The sequence below is a fragment of the Micropterus salmoides genome, unplaced genomic scaffold (assembly GCF_014851395.1).
Source record: "Micropterus salmoides isolate LMB-PRFRI ecotype aquatic unplaced genomic scaffold, ASM1485139v1 Ms_hic_scaffold_23, whole genome shotgun sequence".
In the NCBI taxonomy this organism is placed as follows: Eukaryota; Metazoa; Chordata; class Actinopteri; order Centrarchiformes; family Centrarchidae; genus Micropterus; species Micropterus salmoides.
In genome coordinates, this window is record NW_024041484.1 from 9,520,248 (window position 1) to 9,542,647 (window position 22,400).

Genomic DNA, 22,400 nt, shown 5'->3' on the forward strand with positions numbered 1-22,400 from the left:
CAACAAATTTGATATTTCTAAACTACTGTCTCTACAAAAAAAACAACAACAACAAAAAACAAGTCTAAATGTTTGGCATGGACTAATCATTCTCGAAAGTTCCCTATGGAAGTATATAATGTAATTCACAGTATTAGCTTTATCAAGCTTGCTACTTACACACGAGAATGTGCTACTGAATACACTTGTGCTACAGTGACATTTGCCCTTTGGTCCTATGAATTGTCTGTATATACTCCAATTTTATATGTATTTGTCCTAGTACTCAACTCATCCAGATTACATACGTGTCACTTTTAAGGCGCCTATGTCAATAAACTGATTCTGATTAAGGTTCTGACTGGAGTCCAAAGTACATCACCGCATCTGTAACACAACATCATTAAACAGAACATACTGAGCAATAATAGTTGCTCATTGATAACTTGGATCCACTGGTCGCAGAGTCCCTGATTGGCGCAGTGGAAGGTGACATCACTACACCGCCACTGGTGCAGTTTTGTCCTTCTAACATAGGAAACTGTAGAGAAACAAAACAGACGGAAAGAACAGTGAGTGTGAGATAAAGAAAAAAAAAAAGAATATGCCTTGCCATACTATGATTTGTTTTAAATATTTGTCATAGGTTCTCAGTGGCAATGGCTTACATATTACATTTCACACAGACATTTTAAGTAATGTCTGCACGGATTGAACCTTCAACCTTTCTGTTACACTCTAACCACTACCACTTACCAACCGACACCTCATAGAATGGAAAAAGGAGTATCAACAGAAGAAAGATGGTGTCATCAAAACAAGATAACCCCTGTTCTGATTTCAGGAGATAACACCAAATGTGCTAAATAAAGCCTTACCTTCCCAGATAGGAATCACTGTGAAACACCCATCATAGCTTGTGACCTATAATTTGGGGAGTATTTTGGGGCTCTGGGGCAGGTCTTTTTACATCAGCAGAGAGGTATCATACCTTCCATACTGCCCATCTATTCATTTTGCACAGACTACATTCAGTGCTACCTGGCTTTGCTACAGTGCAGATTTGGCCTGAGAATGAACCCTGGCTTTATCCTTACCAGCCAAGTCAATCAGATATGTGAATGAGTAAGAAATGAGGGCATGTGGGAAATGAAAAAGAAGTCAGTTAAGTAAAACAGGGCTCTGCTGATAGTCAGACAAAAAGTAGAGATGGAGTCGCATAATATCCTGCTGGGGAACATTACTGAAATATTTACATTAAGGACCAAAAATTCACTCGCTAAGCACTTTGACAGCAGATTCACTCGGTAAGCATTTCAAAGTCAAATTATCACACTAAGCATTCTTTTCATCAGATAGAAAAGTTAACTTTTCAAGTTTGCAAGTTCTTCATTCCAAATCCCTTATAGTACCTCGTACTTTCAGTGGGGTAAGCAGTGCGACGTTCAGATTGGGTCTACAATCATCCTTTAATAAGTTACATAATCAGGATGTAAGTGATTGAACGTGTCTTTGAAGCCAAGTTTCCCCAGATCATGGGAATGCAGTCAAATCAGACTCAACACACTTATATGCCAGTAAAAGCTCACATTAGTGAGGTAATTTTTTTCACATTTTCTGTGATAAATCATGTAAATCCGATCTTGTTTGTATATAATCTAATGGCTCAAAATTAAGCATTAGTAAGTCACCGGCACGCTGCCATCTTAGACCCAGTCAGCTAAGCTGCGTGGGGCTCTCTTAATGCATTACTTTCAGACTGTAGAGCTGTCTACAGGCTTTTTTCCAGTGTCGGAACACTTGTGATTGGTGGAGCTGAACACAGGCTATTGGCACACTTGCCCACAATGTAACTGTGATGTGGCATTAACCTACTAAAGTAAAAATGAAAGGGACAGTGATGAAAACTGGCTTCAAGCAATGTGGTTAGAAAAAACAAAAGACACTACTTCTTAAAAAAGGAGCACTTCAGCGATTAAGGATCGCACTTCCATAAAGATGCAAAATCAATGCAGTAGAAGCTGAGATATCCTGTCTTTATATTCTTTACCATTCAGAGCCACAGAAGACATACAACTGTTATCAGAGGCCAAGTAGCGTGAGTAAATTGACTTTGAAGTGAACAAAATCAGTGGAATGTCCCTTAAAGTATGTATATCAGCATATATTTTATACCTGTGAATGCATGGGGATACATCTGGGAGTCCTGCTTTGCTTTTTTCTGACTCCTCTTGGTCTCTGTGTTGCCTTTGTCATCATCTTTGGTCTTGCGGACAGCCACTATTTCACAAACCTGGACTGCATGGCTGTGGGCTGGACAGAGATGAATCAGTTCATATTTTACTCAACTGCATTACACAATAACAAAGCATGATGCTCTTTTGCTGGCACAGTTAGTCTGTATAATGCATTCTCACATGTACACAGACATACATTGACAAACCAAAGCTACTGTGAAAGTGATTAGATGGACTGACAAACTGCAAATTCTTTCTTTGTTAATTGTTTTCACCGCTCTTATCAGCCTTGTTTCCAGATGTAACAGGCAGCTGTTTCAGTAACACACATTGTGGCTAGTTGAAAAAGTTGACGGGCCAGATATTTCCCTCAGGAGTTGATGGAGACCAAAGAGCTGAAAGTAGAGTGAATATTGGACTAACATTTGTCAAATGAGACCCTACTTAATGCTAATATTACTCTGGATCTGTTGGATGTGTAAATAGTCAACTGTTTGCCAATAAGTTAGCATCTCTTAAAAGATGATAATATGGTAGTGTTGTGTTTACAACTGTTTCTGTTGCCCTCAAGAGGCTAAATAATAGTAAATGAAAGTTCAAGTAAGTTTAGGTTTCCCTTAATTAATTCAGCTTAATCTATTCAATTACAGATGTATGTGTGTTAAGATGACCTTAGAATGGCAGCCTATCATTCATTTCACAAACAGAAAACTTAATGACTTTAGCTTTTCTTCTTTCCCACGGGAACAGGATTCAGGCTGCTGGCTTACAATGACTTTGGCAGCGTTTGAATGGTCTGTTCATTAACAGAATTTGTCAAGTATGGTGGGATCTGGTACCTCCTGGCAGTGAGGAGTTGGGGTGGTTCAGGTGCTTTAAAGAGCTGCTAAGTGAAATTAAAGAATTTAATAGTTGTTCAATTATTGTGTTTGAAAGACCGAGTTAAATGAAAGAGATTTTGGGGAAATTGTTTCTTTTCAAATCCATACTGGTAAGTGAGGACAAGTTGTTACTATGTGAGCACAGGCATCCAGATCAAGGCAATGTGAAATCATTAAAGAATAGCATAAATACCCAAGACATGGACTGTAAAAAGATGCAACTCAATGCTAACAAGACAATGCCTAAATATTCTCCGCTAAATCTCATAATAGCTGTCCCTTGTGAACTGTCTGTATTTACATCCAGAAATCCTCAGCGTCCACGCCTATAAGATGGCTACGCTACTAACGGAACAAATTCAAAAGTACACTTTGTACCAGGAAAGGACAATATTACTTGCAATGAGTTTAACTGACCTCTTCAACTGCACTACATACACCATTCCAGTCTCTCTTACAAATTTATTCAGCCGATATGGTGAAATGGATGGGAGGAAGGCATGACATATTATTTCTCTCCTGGGAGTCTGAGGAAATAGGATTTCATTTCTTTCTCAAATAAAAATGATGTGCCATCCAGGCATGAATAACTTTATGGCCATCGATATTCACACTTTGACAAATAGGAAGAGTTATGGGCATGTGGGTAATGACTTTATTTCAGAAAAAAAAATAAATGAGGAATTTCATGCCAACTGTTTGAAAAATGGCATCTAGTGCTCTGCCAAAGTGATTGTTGGTGTTGAATTAAAATATATAATAGATTACTGAAAATTATTGTGACATATACATTGCATACGTTTTCTGAACTGCTTATCCTGTTCAGCCTATGTAGGCTATCTGTACATATAATAATGTTCAATTCTCCTGACCTGGATGTCTGAGAACAAGTGAGCAGAACCTTTTTACTGAGGTTACATATATTTCTTTCAAAATAATTCATCAGCTACAACTTTGAGGTTCTGGTTGACCAGCTCTGTCAAAAGTGCCTTTAAACAACTCCAAAGCCTCCACACCTTCAGTATTTAACATATTGAGGAATAGAAAACAAGAATTGTGGTTTGACAAGCAAGCAAGCTTAACCTTAGACCTGGTGACTGCACACAGCACTATAAGTCCTGGGCTAACACTGAAGTTGGAGAACCTCAAGCTCAGAACAAAACACTGGTATTTCATGAATATAAGCTTAACAGCGGCTAACAACATGTAAAAGAATAATTCATCTGCAGTTGCCAGTTTAGAGGGTTTATTATCTAATTTCATTGTCTTACTTGTGCTAATGCAAAAGTATGTTGACCCATGTGAGTTAATTTTTCCAGAGCCAATGCTGCCTAAACTATGTTAGAACTATGCTGTGTTATTGTCGCATTGAATGAAGACGTGCAATGTAATTTAGCGCTCAAAAGCGTCTGCTTGTTCCATTATCCAACTTGTACAATGAAGATTGAACAAGAAAGTCTAAAACCGGAAACAGACACTGTTCGCCTTCAAAATAAAATGTTCACGTTTTTAAACTGTTCTTTTAAGGATAGCTAAACTTAATAAATAAACAAATGGCATAGCTTTAATATTGAGCTCATTGTGGTACACAAGGACACAACAGAAAGGTTGAGTCAACCTTTCTCCATTTTAAGTGGTCGTAAGTGTGACTTCTATATTGCGAGCTTTTCTTAAATTTCCATTTTCCGGTAAAAAATGTATTCTGTTAAAGGGCCTATAATGGCTCATTACTGACAATAAGATCTAGGTTAATAGGTTAATACCTGTGGATATTTTTAAGGGAGTACCTTAAACATACAAATCAGTGAGGAAGTTTAGAGATTGAGCTGTTGATTTAAGCACACCTTCTAACACGTCATGACATTGTGAGTAGTACAACCCAGCAGCAAGATAGCGGAGACTCAATTCTACTTGTTATTTCTGTTGTGCGACATGTTATACTGATAGTTTGGCTAATTTAGATGTGCTGACAAAACAGACTCTGTGTATTTAAGTGGATAATCTAACATGTCAAAAATCATTTCATGCAAGCGTGCACAGATAAGCCAAAACAGATTATCTTTGGTAAAATGTTGCACGTTGATAATGATGGCTATAGTCAGAACGAACCAAAGATTACAGGAAAGTGTATTAAATTTGAGATGATTCAACATGAAATCTTGCTGTTTTGTTTCATATCTGAGCACCAAACTTGTACAAGAGTTGTGCCAAATCATTCGGTGGAGTATATTAAAATCTCTCGTATTTTACACATATAAAGTTTGTTATCTTAAGCTCTCTGGTTTACAGTGAAATCGATAAAAAATGATAAATGCATGAAATCTTCTTGTGTGATAGCTAAGGTAGGAAATCTACTTCTGTCAAAGCCAAAAAGCCAACAGGCGGCATCTTTCTCTCTCTAGTCAGCCCTGTCCTTTGAACAACTTGATGAAATTAACCCTAGAAACTCGCAAAAAGCCAACAAATCCAGTGAACTATGCGATGGAAGGAACTGGAAACAATAGCTGACATCCCCACATTCTATCGCTGCTCCAAAAACCCTGCCACACACACATTCACAACAGCATAAACACACACACACACACACAATAATCCCACACATACCCACACACAGATTCCCTACTTTTTAGCTCAGTGCAGTCCCTAAGCTACATGCTAAGCCCTCGGCCATACAAGGCAGATCCTCTCTGCTCTGCTCTGACATACTTTTCTTTGTGCTTGAAAAGAATCTTAGCGCTGGCAGTCAGCCAGTGTGTGCTGCTTATTCATACCACAGGGCTCAGTGAGTTACTGCGAGCCGGAGAGGTCTGCTACCTGCAGGAACTGGAGGGCTAAGGGTTTATTTTCTAATGTCTGGAACTTGTGTTGTTGCTGCAGAGCTAAGGTGATACCAAAAACACTGATATAGAAGACTGGTGCCATTTAGGGTAATGTAATAGATTGTGTCCAGCTTTCATTTTCTGAAATGAGTGATGAGTTTTTTTATCATGTTTTTCCATCACTTTAAAAATAAAAACAATCTAGCAACCAAGCCAGTACTTGACTTTACAGCTGCTTCAGTGTGAGAGGACGAGCCCCAACATCTCAAAGCGTTAAAGCATAAGTAATCAGTCATGAGAAGGACAACCTAGATAAATAGCACAAAAATTAAAAACAAACATTATTACTGTTGCTTCAACTATAGGCCAAGGCATAAGTGATTAAATTAGTGTGACCTGGAGCGTGACACTTTGTGTTTGAGTTACTGACTCATGATTACCGGCAGAGCCCATAGTAAACATCTGACACTGCCAGGTGATATTGATATCAATGTTTTCAAATATTGCCATAGAGTTCTAAATATGTGAGTCCTGAAATGATGACTTTAATCTGATTTTTTAAAGAAGTATGTACATAATTTACAAGATTTATAGATATGATTCCTTTGATTGCCATGGAAATAAGGCCAAGTTTACAGAGACAACCACATGGAATGAGACAAGGAGCAACACAAACACTAATTCCCTAACTCTGGCATGTGTAACTCTATCTATGTGCAAGACAGGACATGGACCTCAAATTCTGGCAATGGCAGTGTGTTGCTTTGCCCCGAGTGTGAACGTAATCCCTAACTCTGGCAGTGTTAGTGCCTTTCTCTACTGGGCCAGAAACACCCAAGCCCTCAGGGCCCACAGTGCTACTGGTTTCCATCCTCATCACGTGAGATGGATTAACACCTGCAACGCACTGTTACAATCTGTTAAAAGGGCCAGTTTGCAGATTCACAATCTGTGAATTTGTATTGCACAAAACTGTATACACTAGTGGTTCCCAAGTTACATAAGCCTCCAGGCTGTGAGCAGTTTAACCAAAACTGTGATTATTCCCTCTCATAGGTCTATAGGTAAAAATATCAAGTAATTATTTTTTTTTCTGCTCTCTCAACTTGTTGGTCAGCTTGTGACCCCTCAGATTTATGTTGGGACACCTTGCTAAGAACCATAGTCCTATGTTGGAAACCACTGCTATAAAAACAGTACAGTTTGTAAATACTACATGTCAACACTATGTTCATTCCAATACTAAATGTGATAATGCAAGCACAAGCAACCTTTAGTCACTGTTCAGCCCATGACTGTATGTCCCAGGTGTGGGATATGGGAAAGTCTGCCTATGCCAGAGTGCACTGACTAGTGTAGCAGTTTAAGTATGTCATATTATGAGAATAACATAGGCACAAACTTTAATATTTATCTTAGCAATAATTGTATCTTATAATAATGGAAGAGAGGGGATCTTTGTGTTAACGTTATAGAGCTTAAGAGGTCAGTTAAATTTAGCTCTTTTGGTAGAAATAATATCCACTATGTAATTCAAGAGCATGGCTCTGAAGAAGACCTGTTGTTCATTCTCAAACACTCGTTTTGGTGTACAAAAGGACACTACATGTTACAAAATGGTACCCTTCTTGCAAGTCAATTTTTGCACCCCTGTCTTTTTGTATTTTCAAAAGTACTATTATTTAATCCGAGCGATACAAATTTATCTGTGTTGTTTTATAAATCTTTGGTGTTTCTTCTGCCAATTTGGAATGGCCAATTTCACATGATCCCTCACAAGACCACACCCGAGAGTGGCATGGTGAAATTAATTTACATGTCTTCCTGAAAAATTTGATTGGTGAACATAGTGCCTGCTTGCAGGGCTGGCTGGTGAGCGACTGCAGTTAGCATTGCGTTGCTTAGGATTCTACAATATCGCTGAATGATATGTGTAATAAATCATTATATTATTTTGACAGATGTGGGAAAAGTAATTTTTGTGTTTTATTTTCAGTGAAAAAAATCTGTGTATGATTTTGAAGTGATTTTGGGGTCTGTAACAAACAAGAACGTTTCCCTACATCTGGAGAACATGATTTGTAGGCCAGGGCAACTCTGTAGCACTGCAGTGTTTTCACTTACGTTAAAGTGATGCGACACATTTTACCTTTATCAAACAATTACAGCTCCTGCAATTTGGAAATTGTACTTGGCCATAGTGATTTTGATAATTTGTTACAGTTGTTTGTTCAGCCCTACTGTACATCATTAAATAAAACGTTATTTAAGTTAGTTAACTTTGTTACACCCCTGTCACTCAATAAACTCATTAGCTCTCTTGCTAACTGGACACAAGTTCACACAGTTAATTCCAAAGACATTTTGTACTATTTTATGAGTCTCTGGCTCTTCGTTGCCTCAAAGGTCAGGGCTGTCAATAGGGAATGCTATTGATTGAGGGTACAAATTTCTATGTAAAATTTCACCAAAGTTGAACTTGGAAAAATTGCACAGATTTACTTCGTCCCCACAAGTGAAGCCACCAATTTTGGTAATTCCATTGAAATAAATTTTGCCATTTTGAATGGCAGAAGCCCCGCTGCTTAAATGATGAGCTACCTTAAATGATTTTAGCAACAGTTACTTAATGTTAAACTACATTGGAAGAATTTTACATTTATGGTGGATCAATAAATACCTTGGCCGGTTACACATCTGTGAAAAATGTTTCGAATGGATGATCCTACTCATCCTGCAGAGTGAATGACAGGATTCCACTGAAAGTACTGGCTTCCTACACAGCGCCTCACAACACCACCTCATCACACCCTAGATGTTTCACACATGGGTGGGAAGAGACCCAACCCCAGACAATCTCTAATGTAGAAACTATGAAGAGGTGTACGGCAGATATGGAGGTGATCTTGAAGGGTTTGATCTTAACTCAGTATATATTCATGTGTGTGTGCACAAGAGATTTGTGCTTGTGTATGTGATATCTCTGACAGCTCAGCACCTAGCCTCACCTTCTTTTAGTCCTCTGACAACAAGAAGCTGTCATCATATTCATATTCTGCTGTTGTTCTCTGCACCCCTCCCTTTACACAGTGGATCAGTATGTAATCCCTTTATTGTTACTGTGGTTTGGCACTGACAATGTGTTAGAGGACAAGCCAGTGCAAGCTTAAGGAAATGCTTGCGTTCTTAGGCGTTCCCACTCTATTTATGTTGTTTTTATGCCTTTCCTGTTTTTCTTTTACATATTGCAATCCAGGTGACATATATTACAGATGCAAGAGAGGGGATAAGATTGAACTAAGGCTGTGAAACTGATAAAACTGTTTATGTTGTCGATGACGCAACCTAATATGCAAGCATTTTTGGACTCATGTTGGATATTAGTTGCAGAGGGGTCCATGTATGCAAGTGCTGTACAGCAATATATCCCGAAAATATCCAGAGTTTTTATCAAACAAGGTGGATGTCCTACAATGGAGAGGATAGTTTTGCACTTCTTTGTCACTCAACCACACCAACACGGCATCATCCAGGTCATTGATTCATTGTGTAATTAGCTTTAGAGGTCCTGCTCTTTACTCCTGTTGAACCAAGCCAGGGGTAAATAAACACAATCAATGTAATGAAAGCGCCTGTATTGCTGCCAGTAATGCAGCATAAACCGCAGTTTCCCCAATCTCCACCTGTCGTTTTCTGGCTGTGTTTATTTCTCTGTATCTCTCTCACTCCCTCCGCAGCCGTCTCTCAATGTACAGACAGGGCTGTGCATTGAGCACCAGCTTTAGATTACAAAGCACAGATCTGCCTGGGTACACATGGCAGTGAGCTGTCAAACAAGACATGTGGAATTCTCCCAAGCACAATAGGTTTGTTAAGCCAAAGCTTAGACAAACAGATGGAGAGGAAAGGAAAGGACTGCAAAGGTGGAAGGTATAACAGGAGAACAGACACTAGGGGTGCAATGCTAGTTCACTACCTATGCCAAAAGTACCAGTACTAAACTAGTGTTTAGTGCCAATTAGCAAATGTTAGCATTCTAACACGTTCAACTAAAATAGTGACAGTGGTAAATAAACCAGCTAAACATCAGTGTGTTGGCATTGCATGGCAAGTCGTTTTAACATTATTCTTTAAAACTTACTAGTTGCTATTTAAAAGCTACTTGTACTTATTTATTAGTTACTAGTAAACTATTCCATTAGTTACTTGTAACTATTTTTTAGTAACTAATTGCCATTGAATCAATGGGGTTCTGCAGTTCAGATATCACTTATTCATTAGTTACCAATTAAATAGTTACATCTCAATTTTACTGGTGTTTATTATTAGATACTAGTGCTTATTTTTTAGTTACTAGTAACTATTCCATTCTTACTAGTAATAATTTAAATGTTACTATCGACTATATTACTAGTCATTTATTAATGACTAGTCATTTGACTAGTCATTAATTAATTAATTAACTAAACCAAAGTAAAGTAAATTGGAAATAGTTACTAGTAAATAATGAATAGGCGATATCTGTACTGCAGAGCCCCATTGATTTCAATGCCAAAAACCTGCATAAAATAAGTACTAGTATAAAACTGTCACTAGTAAAATGGGAAAAGTTAATAGGAACTAATAAATAAGTGCTAGTAGCTTTTTAATAGCAACTATTAAGTTTTAAGGACAAAATTTTAACGGCTTTGTGAGCATGTTAGGGTGCTGATGTTAGCATTTAGCTCACAGAGCTGCTAGCATGGCTATAGTCTTCACTTTTTCAAAACTTTTAAGGCCTGCACAAATACATGTAGCTGTGTTTTGCTTGTTACTTGTTACATGTGGTTTTTGCTCTCAGATTTTATTACAGAGGGTATTCTGTGATCCTGACACCCTATTTCAGCATGATTTGCAATGCTTCCAGTATCGCTATAAGTGAATCCTTGACTGTAACGTGTTGGATCTGTATTCAGCTCTGCCATATGGGAAAGCAAATATCTAAAACCCCCCCTGGCCAGGAGAGATATCCAGGCTTAGAGGGCCTGAGGAAGTACTACTCCCTAAGCATAGTGATTTGGAGGAAAGGGGAGATGCTCTCTAAAGCATATGCCATGATTTATTCCAGATTTTCCTCCAAGATGGGATCGTGCATTGTATCAGAGGAGTGACTCAGGCGTTATGTGGACATAGGATTTGCTCTAGGCTCAGGGGCATGCCATCTCAGCAATTGGATATTGTTTGTGTGTCTGTGTGAGAGCAAATCTGTGTGTAAACAAATAACAACCTTTTCTAGGATACCCCTGTCCTGTTCTCTACTCAGCACATCTGACTGATGGATGCTCTGATTTGACCAAATCCACTTGAATGTCAAGCAGTAATATCCACTAATAGTTGTCTAAACCGCAGCATCAAGACCAACGTGATGTTTACCGCTTATAACAATTTCTCTTGGCATTTATGGCACTTGGGTGTCAGCTTGATGGTAGGGAAAATATATTGGGCAAAAATGGAAAACATGAGCTGAAGAAGACCTGTCAAATTTGAATCATGCTGCGTGATTTTCCGCTATCAGCCGGGATTAACTTTTTCTGTCTTCTCTTTGCTACAGTGGATTCACTTATTTTTCTAAACTTCTAAATATTACTTGATAGAAAATGTTAAATTTGCACCAACAAGTCTAACATGTCGGCTTCCATCTATTATATTTCATCTGATATCCCGGCTTGCTTTGTCACATTTTTTATTTTTCATTTTCAATCAATTCAAGTGGAAAGTGACATTGTAAGTGACAAAGACAATTAGCCCATCCTACTCCTGACTCACTTACTTTTGCATTATTTCTACTGTTGTGGGCACTGGACCTGTGACCATGTGGGTAAGGGGCTAGAGTTTGGAAACCTTGCCAATTGCCTTTCAAACACATTTCACCAATTAGTCTCCGACAGCTTTAAATCTAAGGTAAACACACAGAGAAGGAAGTGCACAGAGAGGGAAGTGTGGAATACTTGTGAAAGTAAACAACATGTAAAAACAAGTGCAGTCCAGAAATAGATAATTTTTTGTGTGGGTAGGCGAAAAGACATTAGGACAAACTCCAGTCAACCCCACCGCTGTCTTTTCTATAGTCACTGATTAACTAGACTAATAATGATAACCATACTGCACTCAAAGACTGCATATTTTTATATATAAATATATATATATATATAAAATTAGCCACTTCAGTTTAAGTACTTAAAGTCATTCTTTCTCAGAAAGAGTGACTATATTTTAAACAGTGGTGTTTGATGTTGAACTTACTGGATACTTATTACTTGCAAAGGTTCCTTGTTTGAGTCCTAACTCCATGGTAAACTGACCTGCTCTTGTCACTGTGATCACTTTCGCGGGTGGGGGTTTTGATGTAGCCGCATTGAACATTGACTCAATAAATGAAAGTCTTTATGGCAGGTTATTATAGGGCGCTTGATACCACTTTGAAGAAGGTCAATGGCCAGGTTTAAACTGAAGTGTGCAGTGCCAGCTGTAATCACTCCACTCTATATGGCACAGTAATTGCAGACCAGAGAACTCATCTAGATAAACATTAGCCTCCGGAGGTTGCAAGGACTAAGTGGAAGTTGTCTGATGCAAAGAACCAAAACATGACAACCACTGTTGTAGTAAAAAGAATAGAAGTTACAGCACTGGGTTGCCCAAGTCATGCAGAAGTTCTCTCCTCAAGTTAGGGTGGAAAGTCCACACTAGAGGCTTAGTAACTACTAGTTTGTAAGTAACTAAATACGCTACTAATATTGGTTGCACTACAGTTACTTGGGGCATAACCTGACTAGTTTAGATGTAAAGTCATAACTAAGGACAGTGGCCAATCAACAATCAATCAAAGATAGAGTTCCATCGTCATGGTTAGCGTGCACATTAGCTATCATGCTGGTTAAATAGATATTGAAATATCATTAAAGCTGGGGTAGACAATGGTGAAGAAACTACAGAGAGGCAGCTAGATTTTGAAAAAATCCAAATGAAAAAATCCTACCCCGTCTGCAGGCCGCTCCCCAAAGACACATTTTCCATGCGCAATGAATACAGGGGCCAGGTGAGCAGGTAAACAGGTAAGTAGGCTGTGCTTATCGCAGTCTCGCGACAGCCACTGATATCGGGCTTCTGTCATTTTTGTGTCAGTGAATTTAATTTATTGATTGCTGTTGGAATGTAAATAGAATTTCAACATATATAACAAAAATATGCTTTTGAAATAAATTCCCTACCTTGGGATTTCAGCTCACTGTAACCCTTGACTGCGTACCACCAACTCTTCGCAAACACATAACTAGCCAAATTGATGTATTACTACTATTACAGTCGTTTCTAAATGTATTTGTGAAATTATTTATGTAACTGGCCCCGAGGTTGTACTTCACAGTCTGTACCCAAACTTGTGACCTCAGATATGGGAAGCAGACGCGCTAACAAGGAGGCTAGAACCAACAGACGCTAGCGTCTGTCGCTAGCACGTCTCTTAAGACGTCGAGGAGTGAGGTTTACTCACTGCACAGCCTAGCTGGCTACCGTTACATTTATATATATCATACATAGAGAAATCTGTTTTGAAGTTGGTTGCATTCATGCGGTTTAGAAGGAGTGGGATACATCAGACTAAATGCTAAACTAAGTAAGTCATTTTGTCTCACTTTATTAGCATGTTTTGTAATTTTAGTTTCACTGTATTATTTTTAAAAACATCAACTTTAAAAAGTCTTGTTATAAAACAGCATTTTGATGAAGTGTCAGGACAGATGTGTAAGGATTAATTCATTTCATAGTGTTGTAGCTACGCTTTGAGAAAATTCTGCCTCATTTTGCCTTTTCAAACTCTCCTGGATAAACTCAAAACAAAGTGACCAAGCTGAAACTGTTTAGGTTAGTTCCTAACAGGCCGACCTTTTGGAGATTTTCACCATGTTCACTGGGGCAGAACCCCCCCCCATGAATGAAAGAATGAAAGAATGAATGAACTCCTCCCCCTGGGACATATTACATTGCAGTCAACCCCTATTAGTGTTTGCTTGTAAGAAATGGAGCCTGCTAATTATCTTTGACTGAAACCCCACCTGTGTGACCTGCTCTTGTCGGTGTACAGACCCCAGCTACAGTAGCTACATGACCTGACTGTTGCTCCCTCAACATGTGCATGATCCTGATAAGGAGTGCAGCGTGGGAAGACAGCTGCTTCAGACTTTTTTTTCTTTGTATAGGTGACAATGGTTACATACTGAAGGGAAATACAGGCTTAGTTACAACTGAACGACATTGGTTAGAATATATTTATTTGATATTTTGACATGATTGTTTCTGTTAAATGTTCTATTTATTTATTTGTTTCAATATCTATTTAACATTATTAGTTGGACTGCTTGGCATAGGCTATATGTTACTAAATTGTAAGACGTTAAACAAACGCAGTTTTACGTGGAATTATAACAAAGCTATCAGACTCACTCACTTCTGAGTGTTAGTTAGACTTACCTGTCTCAGAAATGAGGCTGATGCCCGAGCTTCGTTTTCCGCTCTTTTCAATTTCCTTCCACGCCAAAACACTGCGATTCAGAACAACTTCTACCTGTCTGTGCTTCCGAAAAAGCTTCGAGGATAGTAATCTGGGTTGTGTTTCCATAATATCGCTCACACGTGTCATTTCATCCAGCGATTCCCAACTTTGTTACGGCGCGCATAACAAAGCGCGTTCAGCGTCTCAGTGGGTGTGAGGAGTCATTGTACCCGGCCGGCCCGAGCTCTCAGGAGAAGAGGAGGGTTAAAACAAAGATCGTTCATAAGGAAGACGATTCACTCGATAGTAAAAACGAAATTGGCCTACTTTCCATTCTGTGCTGTCTTGGAATCACAGCCTGGCAAATTGGCATGAAAGGCCATAAAATTAAAAATGAGTGTCTGATAAGGAAAATCACTTTTTTTTTCTTTATTTCTAACCTATTTTTGAGAATTCATACAAAGGAATCTTATAGTCCTATCTTATGTTGTTGTTTGTTACATTTACTTCCTATATTAAGTGGGTTTAAACAGCCTAGTATAGCCAATAATGCCATTTTCATTTTACCATAAGTATTTGTAATACTTATCATTAGAGAAAATTCACAGATGTGGTATGGTTGATCTATGGATCACCACTATGTGATGCCAGCTTAATCTTTCATTTGGAGTCCTTAACATAAATAAAAATGTAAAATTAGCTGTGTTTTTGATTTGTGTGTAATTTTATTTAAAAATAAAATATAACAATTAAATCTCAAATGTTGTTTAATAGGACATATCTGCAGAAATGGCAACTTTTACTTTACCACTTGCCCACCAACATCTATACCCTGACAGCAGCGTAGGCAACTTTTTTAGTACCGGAAAATAGTGACAGAGTGAGAGCTCTTACCCTTTCCTCCTGTCTACTTTCCAATTCCAATTCGGTGGAACTACTGTCTCAGCAGGTTGGGTAAACACATCAACTCACTAATTCATGACTCAGGGCAGTTAGGTGCTTCCATCCTGTTCCATACTGGAAAGTTAACCCTTTCATAACCTTCAGAACGTGATGAGGCAACAGTGGGTTTGCTCTTCACAACATCCTTACCTCTGCTTTTAACGGAGAGGGAACTGGGCAGATTTTAAGATGATGCAAATAATGTCTCTCAGTCAATCAAGTTTATTTGTCACATGTAATCATATAAGGTATAATTACCGTAAAATGTAAACCCACCAGTTTCTTCAATTTGTGCATTAAAATGATATCAAAAATATAAATATATGTTAATGTGTTTCAACGTATTTATGTATCTATTATTTTATATTTTTTCTAACAATAAAGATAGTTTATCCTGACTCTCTCCACCTAACTTAATAAGAAGTTAAACTCAATAAGAAGGGCATTAGAGATGCTATTGTCAATGTAAATCTTCTGCTTTGAATTATTAATGGTGCATTTTCATATTCAGGCCTCCAAAGGTCAATAACACTTTGTGCATTTTGCCCAACTGCAGACTAGAGAATTTCATCAAATTGACTTTTTTATTAAAAAGTATTATTCAGTGAAGGTTAATGGTGAGTGTGAGTAAAGATGCTAGAGGCAATATTTGCCTACAATTTGGTAGGCAAAAAGTGGCCTGTGAGCCGAATCTGTCCCTCTGGCTTATATATATATAACAGCTGTTCCGTCAATATCTAGTCAATATATTTGAATTATTTCAATAAAATGGACAACCAGTCAGTGATTTTTATTGTCCACATCCAGTAAAAGAAAAGGCCTACACAAAATATGAATTTAACAAAATAGCAGTTCTATTCATTTGAAATTACTATCACAATTATAATATCAAGAATGGTGCTAGGCCTATATGAAAATCCTGCAGTCATAATATAAAGTAGCCCTACAGAAGCAGGTTCAGGTAGATGCAGGTCTTTCTTTCTCTCCTGTGGAGGAGCACAACAGCAGATGGAGGGAAAAAGAAAATGTGGTGGCAGCATGACGAAGCATGTTAAATGCATGTTAAACATGTGTCTGAATAATAATAAATTAATACTACAGTATATTAACAAGTCTAAACAATAGTAAGTCCTACTAAATTATAAATGCATCAGCTTATACTGTTGATATAATTTTTAATCAACAGAATGTAACAATTGTACATTATTTTAGAGTTTAATAGGGGCAACAAAACCTCACCTACTCTGACAGTCACAGTACTCTACATCCTCTAGGGGTTCTTAGTCCTATCCAGAAGGTAAAGAATTGACCGTGTATGTTTTCATCCAGTCTCAGTTTATAAGAATTTCTTTCTGAACACAAATGTGGTGTTTTAAACGGGAAATCTGTGATTCCATGAAAAGACAAAATTTAAATTAGATTTATTAAATGACTACGGATGATATTGTATACAAGCTACATTTTCCTCATTATCAATACTTATTAATAATCAATAATATTTTTTAAGCCCAATTCAATCTACATTACTTCTGAACATACCAAGGTAAATTGAGTGGGGAATTAATTAATTTTATATATATAGGGTTTCACTTAAGAAACTCATGAAGTGGTAGAACCTAAAATGGATGTGTTAACACACTATTTTATGTTGTTTTAAGATGTCAAAAACTGACATGTTAATATGCTATTTTATGTTGTTTAAAGAGGTTGTTAAGAGGGTGTTTTATGTCATAATGACGTGTTAAAATTTACCTTGCTAGCATCTAGTTAATGTATTTGGTACACAAGTAGTTAACAGCTCTTGTACTCTACTATGAGTCCAATGCGTTTTTTAATTCTTGAAAGATTATGTCCTACCCCCCTAATCTGGCATACCGGGCAAATGCCCGGTGGGCCGACGCACCTTTGGGGCTGGTGTAACGTAAATTATTTATTTATATAAATGTTTTTAAAAAACAGGCCAAAGATCGGCCCATAAAGCATGGACAGTGGCCCATTGGGTATCTTTCTGGGCTGGCCCAATCACATCTCTTACTAGCCCCCACCCCCTCTGCTCTCTGTTTCTTGCGTTACGGGCCAAAGAAACCCCATTCTTCAGAAGGCTGCCGCCAAATGCACAAAAACAATCGATATGTTTGCTGCCGTGGTAGCTTCAACATCAGCTGTGTAGAGAAGCCACAGGCACTTGAAGGAGTAAAAGAGCTGTGGTGGCCACTGCCAGGCAGAGGAGGAGGCGTGTGTTAGCGAAACAGAGGGACAAAGTGACAGGGCTGAGGGACAGAGAGAGCAGGAGGAGAGTGGAGGTGAAGCGGTAAGCATGGAGTAGCTCTTGTAGACTTACAAATATCTGGGGCTGCAGCTGCATGACAAGCTGGACTGGACAGAAAATATGGACACTCTCCACAGGAAAGGGCAGAGCCGTCTGTACTTCCTGAGAAGGCTGGGGTCCTTCAACATCTGCTAAAAACTGCTGCAGATGTTTTACCAGTCTGTGGTGGCCAGCGCCCTGTTTTATGCTGTAGTTTGCTGGGGAGGAAGCAGCAAGAAGAGAGATGCCGGTCGACTGGACAGACTGGTGAGGAGAGCTGGCTCAGTGGTGGGCTCAGAGCTGGACTCTCTAGTGACAGTGGCAGAAAGAAGGACCCTGGACAAACTGCTGTCCATACTGGACAACGCCCACCACCCTCTGCACAAGACCTTCATCGGGCAGAGGAGTGTGTTCAGTGGCAGACTGCTGTCCCAGCCCAGCTCCACCAACAGACTTAAAAACTCTTTCGTCCCCTGGCCATCAGACTGTACAACAGCTCCTAGTCATGGCAGGGAGGACAATAGAAAAATCTGTACTCTTTACTTCCATCTGCACTCCATTTGCACTGTTTACTGTTTTTGCACTGTGTGTTATCAGTTATTTTAATTTTAATTCTATTTTAATATACGTTTAATGTATGTTTAATGTATGTATGTTTTATATGCTACTGGATACTTGAATTTCCCTCGGGATAAATAAAGTATATATCTATCTATCTATCAATCTATCTCAACCTGTAGGGAGGGGGCAGGGAAGGAGGGTCATTTACAGTGGGGATGCTGGGGACATGTAGCCACCACTTTTTGAAAGCATTTGTTAAAAATGTTCTTAAAAATGGCTTGCACCAAGAAATGTTGATTAACAAATGAAAATGCTATGAGAAAGTTTATTTGCACAATAAGAAAACCTGCAATGTAAATATAAAAGAAACATCTGCATTGTCCAAAAAAGTAACTTAAGCAAAAAATAATAATAAGCTACTGATTACTGCATTTTATTTTATTATATTTTTATATTGTGAATTGTCACTTGCCACCTGAATTTTGTACTTCCCTTTATAAAAACAAAGACTTTTAAATTGGTGCAGAAAATGTCTCCAGAATGCAGGAAATCAAGTGTTTAATGCTAAAAATCTTCAGGGGGAGGACCCCCAGACCCCCATATCAAATATTTCATCTATAAATATTTTTTCAAAATAGTAGGTCTATTATAATATATTATTGTCTAGTAGTCATGCACACCAGTCTTGTGTTTCATCATACCCCTAATCTGACCCCCTAAATGGATTGATGGACCGACCGATTTTGGTGGGCCGCCTCGGCCCAAAATGCCAGGGCTGATTTTTTTGTCCCGGTCCAGCCCTCTACCTCACAGTGGTTTGGTCTGCTGCTTACCTTTTTCAGACCCACAGCAACTAACAGTTACATAAAATATCCTCCCTTGATTGTAACATCTAATGCTACCCTGACATTATGAGAGGCACGCTATTTGAACAGTACATGCAGTACGTGCTGTAATGAGGTCTAATAAACTTACAAAATAAATAACACTGGTAAATAATATATTGTCGTCTATCTGTTGAGAACAGATTTGTGTCAAAAACAGTTAACTTTCAGTCAACCATAAATAAAGCAGGCTACTGTTTGTCCTGTGTGGAAAGCCTACCAGTTGCATCTCTATACTATAAGTGCAACACAGAACATGTGTTCACAAATGAGAATTGACATAAACTGCTGTAACTCTGTCAGTCTTCACTTAGTAACTGGATTAATGACGTCTGCCCTCAGATACAATGCAACTAAAACTGATAAATGTTGTGTTATTCCTACATGAATAATAAACAAACAACACATCTTAAAAATAGGAATGTGTTTCCACCGTGTCTGTAAAGCACTGGACCCGCAGTGTGTGAACAATGCTGAGGAAAACAGGCCCAACGTAATTGCTGACCCCAGCTGTATCGTGTCAAGAGACAAACACTTATTTAGGGTCAGAGTGTCTTTACAACCGAACTACAGTACATTTCTTTATGGTAAAATTGTAGATATTAATGTTTATGATGATCTAGTCAACTTTGTGACCTCCCCCTCCTCCCAGGGAGTGTGCATTGATAAATTGTCTAGCTGATGCTTTTTGGTTAGTGACATAGCAATGAAAACCTGCAGTCCATAATAATCAAAGCATCAATCAATATATATTAAAACATGTGTCTGGATAATAATAAATGAATACTACAGTATATTATATATATGGTATTATATATATAAGTCTAAACAATAGTAAGCCCTACTAAATTATAAATGCATCAGCTTATACTGTTGATATAATCTACTATGGAATGGTAATGGTAAGCATTTTCCCTCCTTGCCTGTGGTACTGATGCTGAGGGTCTCTTGATTGACACACAGCTTGCAGTTTCTGTCAACATGGGAAAGACCTTGGGCCATGACGTCACAGCTTCTCTTGCCACCTAATAGCGGATGTCACTTGTGATTGGCTCACATCGAGGAACTGTCCGTGCAGCCAATCACAGCAGCGTTTGCTTGCCGATTAGGCACTATCAACATGGCAGCTTTCTGAGTTTTGGAGGAGGGTACCTGGTGTAAATAAACACAAATTTCACGTTTTACAGATAACGACAGCGTTCGCGTGTTTGCGTTTAGGAGTGGTCGGACCGTAGAGGGAAAATGTCGACTGACGGGAATAAAAAACAGTTCTGGAAAAGAAACGCAGCGAAGGTTCCTGGCAAGTAAGTGACGTGTTCCCTCCTGTTGGCTAGCTTAGCGTAGCTAGCCTCACTCAACTGACGCCGCACTGTTCAACGCAACTTCCACTTTTACCGACGCTGCTGCGGTATAGCACAAAGTTTGCGAGTTTCACCACTTTTATCGCACCAATTTCTTTGGTAAATTAGTCTCGCAGATACAGTTTACACCTTTCTGCTGTTAGCTGGCTATGAGCTAAGTTACGTTGCTAACAGCGGCTAACAGTTGGGCAACAAATCCGAGTACACTAACTAAGTATATACAGTAACCATTTTACATTACGGAGTAGCTATGGTCTTACAACAATTTAAAGTCGTTTTAATCACACTTAGTCGCAGTATTGTAGCATTAACAGATATTGTTTTGAGTAACGAGAAGCTAACATGACTAGCTTGACAGCCAGTTAGGAGCTCATTGATTTACTCTCTCTCTTCCTCAGCATTCAGCATGTGTATGGCGCACAACATCCTCCTTTCGACCCGCTCCTTCATGCAAAGTAAGTTAAGTGTACTTAGGTGTAACACTTTTGTTAACCGTCTGCTTCAGATGCTATACTACGTGAAACCCTAGCTAAAGCTGCTCCTATATATGTTGCTGTTTTGACTTATTTTATGCATTAAACGGTGGATTGAAATATCTCCCCTAATCATGGAAGATCCCAGTGTTCATTAATCAGATGATGTTTTGACCCAGCCACTAACAGAAGATAGAAAACAGCTGTGGCATGGATCGATTCTGTACATTTAAACATATTATAGTCACAGCCACATCCCAGTCAGGAATGTGGAAGCGTTTGTTTAGCCATTTGACAGCTGACACCAGTTGTGACATCAAGGACTGGCATGTGGCCAAAACCGCAACATGCTTAAATTAAATGGCATATATCAGGTTTTGCAGTAACCTTTTCTTTACATTGCATGGACCGTCCTGTTCTCCAGTGTCAGTGGAGATGAACCTAACAAAAAATGGCTGGCCGGACAGCTTGATATGAATAAGGCACAATTTCAGTTTACTTTAACTTGTAATCATGTCCAGTACAAATAAGGTTAAATGGAAGTCATTTCAGAACTGCAGGATACCTACAAAGTTCTAGAGTGAAAATGTGTGAGTGAATTAATTTTTATTAATAATTAAATTCTTGAATAAACAAGAAAAAGTCTGGACTTTATAGTAAGTTGTGTAGAGCTAAAAAAATTGCAAAAAAACTGTAGAGTCTTAAAATGTTAAGTGTGTAAAACAAATTTTATATGAACCACTTCATTTTACACACACACGCACACACAGATAGAAAAACAGCCTATTATTCTTCCAACGGATGTTTAATCATGTAGATTTCTACAGAGGGTTGAATTTAATTTGCTTGTTTTTTGTTAGGGTATATATTCAGACACTCTCTTTTCTTCTAATTTATGATGGAAGCTAATATGGACAAGTCTTTCTCTTTATTATGGTAATCCTTGTCTTTGTAAGAAATCAGAGCACCTTACCCCCCCCCCACACACACACACACACACACACACACTCCCCTTTTTCTCCATTGCATGATAGAACGGGAATGGCTGACTTTAATTGAATTCTCTTTTTCTTTTGCGTCTCTTGTTCCCATTAAATGAAATAGTGTCCTTGCAGCACAAAGACAGCAGCTCAATGAAATGTTGTTTGAACTGATTCAGTCTTGTTTCGTGTTAGAGACCTGTGTGTGTGTAGAGGTGGTGACTCATACCCCTATGTGTTTAATTGTGGTAATTCTGTGTTCTCGCTGGTAATTCTTTTAAAATCCGGTGTCAAATGTTAATTTGTTAATTGTTAAGCTTTTCTCTTTTTTTCCAGAAGGCTAGCATTCTTTTATTACATTGCCACCCTTTCAGGTTCAAAATGATTCACATCTCATCTCTGTCCTTTTCCCTCCCTTATCCTCACTGTGGTTATTTACTTTATC

At 38.5% G+C, this 22,400-nt stretch overlaps 2 protein-coding genes across 5 annotated transcripts in view; one reads left to right on the forward strand and one right to left on the reverse strand.

Annotated features, from left to right (window-relative positions):
* cerk (ceramide kinase) overlaps positions 1–14,679 on the reverse strand; it is a 39,811-nt gene extending 25,132 nt beyond the window's left edge. Inside the window, exons 1-3 of the mRNA XM_038738932.1 lie at positions 14,425–14,679; positions 2,155–2,292; positions 398–520 (exon numbers count right to left, since the gene is read on the reverse strand). Coding sequence (XP_038594860.1) covers positions 398–520; positions 2,155–2,292; positions 14,425–14,593 — 430 coding nt within the window. The 5' untranslated portion in view covers positions 14,594–14,679. The remainder of the gene's footprint in view (positions 1–397; positions 521–2,154; positions 2,293–14,424) is intronic.
* Positions 14,680–20,223: 5,544 nt separating this feature from the next.
* Positions 20,224–22,400, forward strand: part of tbc1d22a (TBC1 domain family, member 22a) — a 155,595-nt gene continuing 153,418 nt past the window's right edge. For all 4 annotated transcript variants that reach the window (XM_038738352.1, XM_038738354.1, XM_038738353.1 and 1 more), the window contains exons 1-2: positions 20,224–20,445; positions 20,901–20,957. In XM_038738352.1, the coding sequence (XP_038594280.1) occupies positions 20,384–20,445; positions 20,901–20,957 (119 nt within the window). In that variant the 5' untranslated portion in view covers positions 20,224–20,383. The remainder of the gene's footprint in view (positions 20,446–20,900; positions 20,958–22,400) is intronic.